This window comes from Girardinichthys multiradiatus, chromosome 9 (assembly GCF_021462225.1).
Source record: "Girardinichthys multiradiatus isolate DD_20200921_A chromosome 9, DD_fGirMul_XY1, whole genome shotgun sequence".
Taxonomy (NCBI): domain Eukaryota; kingdom Metazoa; phylum Chordata; class Actinopteri; order Cyprinodontiformes; family Goodeidae; genus Girardinichthys; species Girardinichthys multiradiatus.
The window spans coordinates 8,733,142-8,744,158 of NC_061802.1; the positions used below are offsets into that span (position 1 = coordinate 8,733,142).

Sequence of the window (11,017 nt, forward strand, 5' to 3'; positions counted from 1 at the left end):
TTAAGGACATTACATCAAAGTTGGATCAGCCTGTAGTGTGTTTTTCCACTTTAATTTTGTGTGTAACTCCAAATCCAGGCCTCCATTGGTTAATAAATTTGATTCTCATTGATGATTTTTGTGTGATTTTGTTGTCAGCACATTCAACTTGGTACAGAACAAAGTATTCAATGAGAATATTTCATTCATTCAGATCTAGGATGTGTTATTTGAGTGTTCCCTTTCTTTTTTTGATCAGTGTATGTATGTGTATATATATATATATATATATATATATATACACATACACACACACACTATGGAAACGATTACATGTAGTCTGAGATTAAAAGGAGATGCCTTTCCTAGAAAACGGGAGAAATGGACTTCCTACCTTCATATGCTATGGAAGCTGGAGTGGACTGGAGAGCCCCATGTTTTTTTTATCTGTTGGGTTGTTCTGTCGTAAATAATGAAAATGTGAACAAAAAGCATAAGTAAAAAAAAAAATTTAAAAGCTTCTATAAATTTTCTTCCATTTTAAAATTGTGCACTATTTTGTTTTGGTCAATGACGTAAAAACCCAATAAAGTGCATTAATGTTTCTGATGGTAACTTGACGAAATGTGAAAACTTGCAAGGGAATAAATACTCTAAAACCCAAAAGCTACATGTGAAAGACCTTATTGCTATAGTAATGAGATGTAAGAAATTATTTTTTAAAAAGTCCGCTTTAAAAAAACTTCTCATTTTGCTCATTTGTTTCCCCTCTTCCTGCAGAAATGTCAGTGAGAATGTCCAACCTCGATAACGAGAGGGACGAGAGGGATGAAGACAGTCATGAGGACAGAGGGATCAGTAAGTGTGCCGCTTTACAGCTTTTTACTAAATCAAAGTACCTTTTTTTCATGTTTCTCACCTCCTATTTAATAAAGTTTCTGTCTATTGCTTTGCTCACCTGTGTGCCGTCTTAACTTTCAGTCAGTAACACCAGGTTCATAGCTGCAGTCATTGAGAGACACACTCACAGTCCTGAACGGAGACGGAGGTACTGGGGGCGATCGGGGACAGAGAGTGACCACGGTAAGGCATCAGATGTGCACATAGACCTGTGACATGTACAAAGTCTGTGTTTTAACTTTCAGTGTGGTTGTTAAAACACATCAATACTGAAGGAAAGCGTGAAAGCAAATATCTGTTTAAGGAATTTCTGTTTTTTAGTTTATTAAAAATTGCTCTTATCCTATTTTCTTCCTGGATTTCCTGTTTTCGTCTGACTAAAAACAGATCTATTAAACATGTGGCTCAGTTAGTAGAGCAGTGGCTATAGTCCTTGACGCAGATGGCCTGGGTTTGATTCCTGGTCTTGGCCCTTTCGCTTTTTTTCCCACCCTCCTTCCTGTCTGATTACTGCACAATAAAGAGCAGTAGTACCAAAAACAAATCCAAAAAAATAGATATCCCCTAATTAGTAAGTAATTCAAATATTTTTTTAATGTCACTATTACTGTAAAGCCTCCTGATGTTTATTATATAACATAGTGACCAAACAGTATCATGAAATTGAAATTAAAACAGAAACTTTTAGGATGCATGCAAATATAAAATATGCAAAGATGTAGCAGAATAATAACACTGCATATCACCCTAAATAAACCATTCCCACTATGAAACACGGTGGTGGCAACATCATGCTGCGGTGAGTTTTTTTCCTTAGCGGGGGCAGGGATGCTGGTCTGAGTTAATGGGAAGATGGACACAGCTAAATACAAATCAGTACTGGAAGAAAACCTGTCAGAGGCTTAAAAAGACAACAACCCTAAACATATAGACAGAGCTTCAATTTGGGTGTTAAAATGGCCCAGCCAAAGTCCAGACTGTAATCCAAATCTGTGGCAAGCCTTAAAAAAATCTTCCTTACAGATCATCCAGTTAACTGAGCTGTATTACAAATAAGAATGGGCAAAAATTGGTCTGTGCAAAGCTGGTAGCCGGAAAAACTTGAAGCCGATATTGCAGTTACTAGGATGGGTAAATACAAATGCTTACAAAACTTTTTGAACCTTTTTTTGTCAAGAATTTTTAAATCATCATTTTCCTTTAAGCTTATAATGCTCAACTACCTTGTGTTAAACATTAAACCAATGCCTTTTCCAAGCCCCGTAACCTACTGGGACACATAGACAACAGGAAAACCTTCCTTTTACAGTATTTCATGGAACATAAAACTGGATAGATGAGCTTCACAAACATGAATCTTCAATTATTCAGATCAGCCGCACATCCTCCCTGCGCTCCTAGTTCTGTGGCACCGGTTGAGCTCTCCCTTTATTCTTTACACTAATCACAAGCCCAGGACCCTGATTTTCTCCTGTCTATAGCCTGCGCTTGCTAGCTCATGTTCACTTTCTGAGATTTTTCTAAGTCTGACACTTGCTGTGGACGGACACTTTCACCCACACAGCCTCTCTGCCTCCCACATATGTGGCATCATTCCACATCCTGGCAACCAGGATCTCTGGTACTTGTTGCATAACTGATGTTTGAAGGAGAACAAGGGTGAACATAAGGGGAAGAGAGTGGGCTAAAATGAAACCAGATCAAAATATGGTAGCTTTTTTTGCTGAATGTATCACCACAGATGGGGAAACAGAACAAATGAGATTCTAGTTGTACCCCTTGTACCTTTCATGCATGCAGCGCACTCCACACTTATTAGCACCACTTGTAAATATTCATAGAAACCCATAAAATAAATGAATCTTTTGTTGCAGCAGAATAATTTCACACTGAAAAATGTAGAAAATCAAGACTTTATTTATTCATGTATTTTTTTTATTGGGCGGCATGCTGACCAATTCTTGTTTTTAGCCGACTTACTGGTTCCACAGTTATCCAAACCTCCAACTATAACAGTTTTTAATATTAGTGACCTTGACCTATTATTTCCCAGCATTATTAATGATGTAACCCTGCAGCAAAGACTAGCATCTCTAACCAAACACTAAACAACTAAACACTATCCACATGCCAACCAATTGTTCGGATGAATAGTTGGAAAAAATTATATTTTCTGTACTACCATAACCTACACATGGCATTTGCTAATCACTAGTGGAACCCTGTGCTTTGGTCAAAGGAGTTGGAGCTTTTTGGCACCAAACATCACAAGTGGATCTGCAGTGACACTAAGAATGGGAATGTGGAAAAGCACTTATGCCGATGGTTAAATATGGTAGAGAATCTGTGATGCTGTGGGCCTGTTTCTCTTCTAAAAGACCTGGTAATCCCGTTGGAGTGCATTGGCATCCTGAACTCTATAAAAAATATTTTTAAATAGAAACCTGGTGGACTCCACAAGAAAACTAAAAATGGGTCTTCATTGTTACTTTCAGCAGGGTAATGATCCAAAAGTGGCTAAATCAATACAGAACTAGTTTACCGGGTACAAAAGCAACCGTCTTCTATGACCATCCAAACCCTCAGGCCTAGAGAGGTCGGGCAAAGATGAACGGTCAAAGATCCCTCTTTCTATACTCCTACCTTGTGAAATGTTAGAAGAGGAAACCACGTGCTGTCCTATTGGCAAACAAGAGAAGCACAAAGTATTAGCAGCTAGGTAGCCAGTAAATGTGCAACCAGTGATAAGTTTCAAAACAATTATTTTTCATATGGGATTTTTCCCATATTGAAGTTAGATTTTTCTAAAATCTGTAGTGTGAAATTCTGCAGGTGCAATAATAAGCTTTTTTTATCCAAAGGTGCCATTAAGTGTAGAGGGTGCTGTATAAATCAGAAGGCGCATCGCTTTACATTAAAGTGGACTAATTTCCTTACCTGCCACACATGAAAATTATCCACAGACTTTTAATTTGCCACAGAGACAGTTTCGTCCCCCAGGCTCTCTCTCATCCTCTGTGTTCTCAGTGTAACATTTTTCTGTATTTAAAAATGTTCTTGTGTTGCGAACCTTAAAAAGGTCGGACGATTGTCATATGAGAAACTGACTAATGCCGACTTCTGCGTGAATCTGTGTTCAGGCTACAGCACCATGAGTCCACAGGAGGACAGCGAGAATCCGCCCGGAAACAACGACCCGCTCTCGGCGGGCGTCGACGTCGGGAACCACGACGACGACATGGACCTGGACACGCCACCTCAGACGGCAGCGCTGCTGAGCCACAAGTTCCACCCATACCGACACGTGCACACCCACCACCACCCGCTGCACACGCAGACGCATCACCTGCAGGCCGCCGTGACCGTACACAGCGTGGACGCAGAGTGCTGATGCTCGAGGGGACTGAGCTAGCTTTTATTAAAGACTATTTTTGTAAAACATTTGAGTATAACGAGACTCTCCACACTGTGTACTTCAAGGTTCAGAGGAGTTGAGGAAGAATCCCACAGCTGGAACGAGTGCCTCAGAGCCACCCGGATTTACGCCCTGAATTACAAATTATGTGTCGTCGTGGCAGCATCATCTTTTTCTCATACCATCTTTTACTCAACTTTACTTAAAGTCTTGCAGACAATCGTACACATATAGGCAGACCTGGGCCAGTACATACAAGCAGTGGGGGTTTCCGGTTTCTCCTTTGAAGGATTAAGAACTCACAGTTTTAATGAGAACAGGATAAAACTGGAGCCTAAAAACTTTGAGCAGAGACAAAAATCTTCATTTTTCAACATTGGACTGGACAAGAGGAAGACTGAATTAACGCTTGGGTCTGGTATGGATCTCCTTTGACTGTAAATGCAGCCCAGTTGGGACTGTAACATAGCCTTTCTTGCAACTAGTCTCTGAAGATAATCTCTCCAGAATCAGTTTATCTGGAAAGCTGCTGCCTTTCTCCAAAGAAGAGGCTTCTGGTCTCATCCACCATCCTGTAGGATGATATCTGAACACTTTCATGAATGTTTGTGAATATTAATGTGGGAAAGAAAACTCTTCAATGTTTCAGATAAATACACGGAAATTTCTGAGTACAATATTATTTTTCTACTATTTATTAAAGCGGTAGATCCTCAAAACAGTTGGAAAAGCAATCAGGCAGTAGGTGATGCATCAGATTCAAGGCTCATTATTTTTGTTTTTTTTCCTCGTGAAAATATTACTGCTTCTTCAAGATGAAACTAAATGGCTTTAAGTCTTGTTATTTTAAGGTAATGGGATTATGACGCTTTCAAATTAAACAAAATCAGTTTAAGCTGTTCCTTCAGTGAAACATGTCATAATGAAATCAGTTTAAAATCTAAAAAAAACATTGAAACAGTTCACATCCATAACAAGCTTGAGATTACATCATAGTTCATATTTTAAGATGACAAAATGAATGATTTTCAAGACAAAACAAGGTTGAGATCTTATATTGATATGAAATTAAGAGACTAAACTCGAGACCTTATTTCAAGATAATAGTATAAAACATTGTGTAACTAGTGTGAATTACATTTAGCTCAGGAAGTAAGAGATTTTTGTGCAGTTTTCAAGCATGGTCAGAAAAAACTTACTAAACCCAAAAATAAAATAAACAAATAAAATGATCTGAAAATCAAATGAGAGATTTGAACATTTGAAATCTGGAAATGTTTAGAATTTCTGAAATAAAAATTATGTACGAAGTTTAAAACAAAATGAAGACAATGAGCCTCAAATTTGGAGTTGGTGATTTATGGCAAGCAGTACATCTTTCAGTTTTCCGAGGTGTGTCTGTTGTTTAAAGTATTTTGTTTGACGGTCGGTGAAAAGTTAATCTGCACAAGACAGAAACGTTTGTGCATGCTGAAAAAGTGTTTGACCTTTGGGAGATGGAGGAGTAGCAACTGAAGCCAAAACCAGTAAAAAAAATTCCTGGCTTTAGTCAGTGCTGGGGAGAGTTCTGTCAGGATGATAACTGGGGATCCATAAAAAGGTCCTAGCAGAGGCGGACATTGTTTTGGGTCCTGGATAGAAAAACGGGACAGAATGTTATCTCACTACAACCTTTTTGCCTTTGAGGCCAAGCTGATGCTGCATGTACCGTGTGAAGGTTGTGTGCTGGATTACGCGCAACAATGCGGCCTCCTCCTCATCAGAATGGAAGGAAAGAGATGCTGCTGCTGTTGTGCAGAGGTTTACCCCCGTCTGTCGGCTCCTCTGCGGTTAACCACTCAAAATGTGACGTGTGTGTGTGTGTGTGTGTCGAACGTGTGGTTATCCACCTGAAACGCTTTCCTTGAGAGCATTAATTTTTTAAAACAGTGTTGGAGAATTCTAGGTGAGCCAATTATTATTGAAAAACCCACTCTTTCTTCTCCCGAGGAGTTGCTTCTTGACCCGGTCTGTGCTTTGTGGGGTTTGATTGTTCACCTGATCAAATCATGCGTGGCATCTAATAGATGCCAAGATGTCTATTGTTCTGCAAAGATTCATTATAAAATGTAAATACAGAGTCATGAATAGTTATTAATGTCCTGTACACTCATTTAAAAAACAAAAACTAATGTTAATATTCAGATATTGAATCGTCTGTTCATGGTGTCTTGCTATATTTTGATGCCGTGGATGTTTCTCTTTTATTTTTTTTTTAGGCTTATTTTTCCTTAGGTCCATATTGGATGGAAGTCAGTACTTGGAAATTTTAATACACAGTTTAAGAGAATTGTAGTTTTTAAAGGGTTATTATTGTGTGTCTTTGAGAACTATGTAAAAAAACAAATTGCTCTCCCCACTGACAAAGATTTTTTTCAGCTTTTTATTGAGTAACGATCAAACATTTAAGAGCTGTATTCATTCACTGCCGTTTTAATTTGTCTCATACTTTTTAAGAGAAAAAAAAGCTTAATCTCCAAAACGATTCAAATGTTTCATTCTAGTGGAGCAGACTTTAAAGAAAACCGATGTTTTCCCCTCCAAGCTGAACCCCACATCTTTTTGTTGCAGGAGAGCTTTTTAACAGTATTTCTAAGCTGTTGTTAAAAAACATAAAGTATGTACGTGTTTATACAGAAACACTCTGAATTACAAGTTATTGACTGAAGGAACATGTGTACCTCACCCAACCCCGCTCCCAATGTATCGTATAGTTATCAACTGAGATTAATTGCAATGTGAATGTGATAAAGTACATTTTACACTTAAATTGTCTGTTTGTGATTCCTAAGAAAACATACAGAGCAAATCCCGAACTACTGTAACAGGATTACTGTAACATTCTAAAGAAATGATTATTTTATTATTAAAAAGAAATAAATGCATTAAGGGCTGAACAGTAGTGCAATTGGTAGCACTTGCTTTGCAGCAAGGCAACAGTCCTGGGTTCAAATCCTGGCCTGCGGTCTTTCTGCACCCCCCACCTCTCCAGGTGCTCCTGCCTCCTCACACGGTCCACAAATACGACCATTTAGTCAGTTATAAGCCAAATCTACTAGAAATAAAACATGCCTTACGACGGCGTATTAGGGTCGGGTTAAGAGATTTTTCTTTTAATTACGAGAATAGTTGGAATTTTTATGAGAACTCTTACAAAAAAGCAGTTTTCCATGTGTTAAAATGAGGAATGTTGAGCATCTTTTGAGGTTATACTTTAGTATCGTTTTCACAAAGGACATTCTAATCTTTTAGCACATCAGCATCAAATTATTACCATAATCAGGATTTTGAAATGACTGTCTGCTTCAAAGAAATAACCACACGGACTTGGAAGAAATTGCTTGATCCATGGAAAAGGAGCTGTCATTACTTTTTTCTCGCAATTTTACAACTTTATTGTTGTAATTCAAAAAAATTAATTCTCTTAGCCTTGCCCTAATACTCCGTCGTGCATGCTAGACATTTCACCCGAAAGCAGGTAATGTTTCTGTACAACTAGGAAGTGCTGGAGGACAGGTCAGGAGTGTTGACCTTTTCCACATATGCAAATAAAATAAAAGGATATTGCTTTGTAGCCACGTCTGGAAACAGCTTCAGAATTCTAGACATTACAAAGTTGCAGCTGTAACCTATTTTAAACGCTTCAAAAACAGAAGCAACAAATTGTCGAGAACTAATACAAAGATGACTTGCTCTCAAAGCATTTCTGACTGAAATACGGATGGTGATATATTCTGATAGCTTCAATCAGAAAATTGTGGCCATACTAGAAATTAATGGAGAATGTTAACGAAAGCAAAATAAGTACAGGTTGTTATATTAGTGGTGAGAAATGTCGCATAAAAAGTTGGTTCAAGTATAAATTGGATTTAAGTTTGTCACATTTTTATCCTGAACACTCTGACAACAATGACTGGAGGCAGCATCATGCTGTGGAGCTGGTTAGAATCGATGAGAAGATGAACTGAGCTAAATAAAGGTACCTATTAGAAAACCTGTAGGCGCCCCGCCCTCGAGAACTACTATTCTGCAACTTTTAGGTGCATTCCCTCTCCAACACACCTGAATTAAATGAATAGTGGGTTAGCATGCCTCTGCAGTGCTGAATCAGAGGGAATTCAGTGATTTGATTCAGCTCTGTCTAAAATTTGCATGACAGTAGCTCTAGTTCTGCGTTCCATTAACCTCGTCGAAACTGGGACGTCAGAGTTTACGTCATCTCCGAGTTGTAGCTTTCCAGTTTCCTGCTTGTTTTTAGTCGTATTGCTAGCAACTGTAACAGCAGTCTTAGAATAACGATGACGATAACACTGTTCTACGCTTTTGTGAATATAAACAGCGTTGAAACACTCCGTCTTATAAACACTGAAAAAGTAATACATGTACAACTGACTGAATAGAACTGCTAAAAACAGTGTGTTACTACTATTAATGCGAGTAGCAACCATCTTGAATGTGGAAGTCGGGTACGGTCATGTTGCTCTGACTTGTAATTCTGACTTTTGTGGGAGTTGCAGTTGAAATTTCTTACTTGGAGGTCGGAAATTCCGACTTCTGAGTAGAAATGGAACGCAGCAAAATGGAGTGAAGTTGAGAACCCGTTTTAGAGGCATCAAAAGTCTTGTGACGGGAGTAGAGCTTCACCTTCCAGCACGACTAAACTTACAGGGAAGGCACAGCGAGGTGGTTTAGATCAAAGTATATTCATGTGTAGAAGATGACAAGCAGCTCCTGTAGAAAGTTGTACTTCATAATTGCTGCACGAACTACAGTCTCAGCTGGGCCTTCTTCGGAACAGCGTCTATGCGTGAACAGGGGTGAAAGTGAGCCGGTCCGGTACTGCGTACTACTAAAAGATTCTGCGCCGGTATGCAGTACCGGGAAGAGGGAAGAACGGCTGTCTGCTATGAAGCCGTCATCCAGAACCAGTTACGGCTGCAAAAATTCACGAGCAAACAAAGATCAGAACCGCTACCAATTGTCAGTCTAAAACACGACTTAATCTGTTTCTAAATATTGCTTTTATCCCCTCATTCCAAACTGTTTCTGAACTATTCTGCTATGCTGGAGCCTCAATGCTCTTGCTTTGCTTCTCTCCCCTCGGAGTTCAAGGTTTTTGTGAACGGCCAGCCTTTAAAATGAGCACCGCTACGTTTAATGTCTGTCTGCTCGCTGCTAAATACCCCAGTTAAAAGGAAAGGGAGAGTAACTAGTTATGGTTCATGTTATTTTGCTGAATTACGACAACACAGTACAGCTCGAAAACATCGCTAACCATAACCAGAGATTTCACATACACTACACGAGAGCGCATGCCAAGGAGCGGTTGCCAAGGAGATCGGTGCGTTCGATTTAATGGACTGGGAGATTTTACACATATACATATATATATATATATATATATATATATATATATATATATATATATATATATATATATATATATATATATATATATGAGATCTCGAGGGGTCCACAGATGAGAGTAACAATTAACACACACTCCCCACACCCACTGTAAACAGTGTTGGCGAAGCACTGCTTCCCCCTCCTGAGGCACCGGACGGTTTGCCAGAATCGCTTCGGGGCCAACCGGTAGTCCTTCTCCATGGCCTCACCGAACTCCTCCCAGGTCCGAGTTTTTGCCTCTGCCACCGCCCGGGCCGCGGTACGCTTGGCCCCACGGTACCCGTCAGCCGCCTCAGGAGTCCCACAAGCCAACCACAGCCGATAGGACTCCTTCTTCAGCTTGAAGAAGGAGTCCACCACCGGATTCGGGGATTGCCGCCGCAACAGGCACCACAGACCTTACGGCCGCAGCTACGGGCAGCAGCATCGACAATAGATGTGGAGAACATGGTCCATTCGGACTCTATGTCTCCAACATCCCTCGGAATCTGGTCAAAGCTCTCCCGGAGGTGAGAGTTGAATACATCCCTGGCCAAGGGCTCTGCCAGACATTCCCAGCAGACCCTCACTATGCACTTGGGCCTGCCAAGTCTGTCCGGCTTTCTCCTCCTCCAGCGGATCCAACTCACCACCAGGTGATGATCAGTGGACAGCTCAGCCCCTCTCTTCACCCGAGTGTCCAAAACATGCGGCCGAAGATCTGATGATACGACAACAAAGTCGATCATCGACCTCCTGCCTAGGGTATCCTGGTGCCAAGTGCACTGATGGACACCCTTATGTTTGAACATGGTGTTCATTATGGACAATCCGTGACTAGCACAGAAGTCCAATAACAAAACACCGCTTGGATTCAGATCGGGGAGGCCATTCCTCCCAATCACGCCTCTCCAGGTGTCACTGTCGTTTCCCACGTGGGCGTTGAAATCCCCCAGCAGAATAATGGAGTCCCCAGGAGGGGCACTATCCAGCACCCCCGACAGGGACGCCAAGAAGACCGGGTACTCCGCACTACCACTCGGCCCGTAGGCCAAAATGATAGTCAGAGACCTCTCCCCAACCCGAAGGCGCAGGGATAGAAAAACACAATATCATATTTAAAGTAATAATCAGACATATTAGTGTGATCTTGAGGCCTTTTCAACAACATGTTGTCCAGAGATGATTATTTTGGGGTGGGGGATATATATATATATATATATATATATCCCCATTCCACCCTCTAGCTCCGCCCCTAAGTACTGGGCAAGATTTTAAAACTACTTTCACCCCTGT

The 11,017-nt window shown here is 40.4% G+C and overlaps 1 protein-coding gene across 1 annotated transcript in view; it reads left to right on the top strand.

Annotated features, from left to right (window-relative positions):
* Window positions 1-7,103, top strand: part of cachd1 (cache domain containing 1) — a 106,568-nt gene extending 99,465 nt beyond the window's left edge. The window contains exons 25-27 of the mRNA XM_047375153.1: window positions 760-837; window positions 961-1,062; window positions 4,020-7,103. Of these exons, the coding sequence (XP_047231109.1) occupies window positions 760-837; window positions 961-1,062; window positions 4,020-4,270 (431 nt within the window). The 3' untranslated portion in view covers window positions 4,271-7,103. The remainder of the gene's footprint in view (window positions 1-759; window positions 838-960; window positions 1,063-4,019) is intronic.
* Window positions 7,104-11,017: the final 3,914 nt, after the last annotated feature.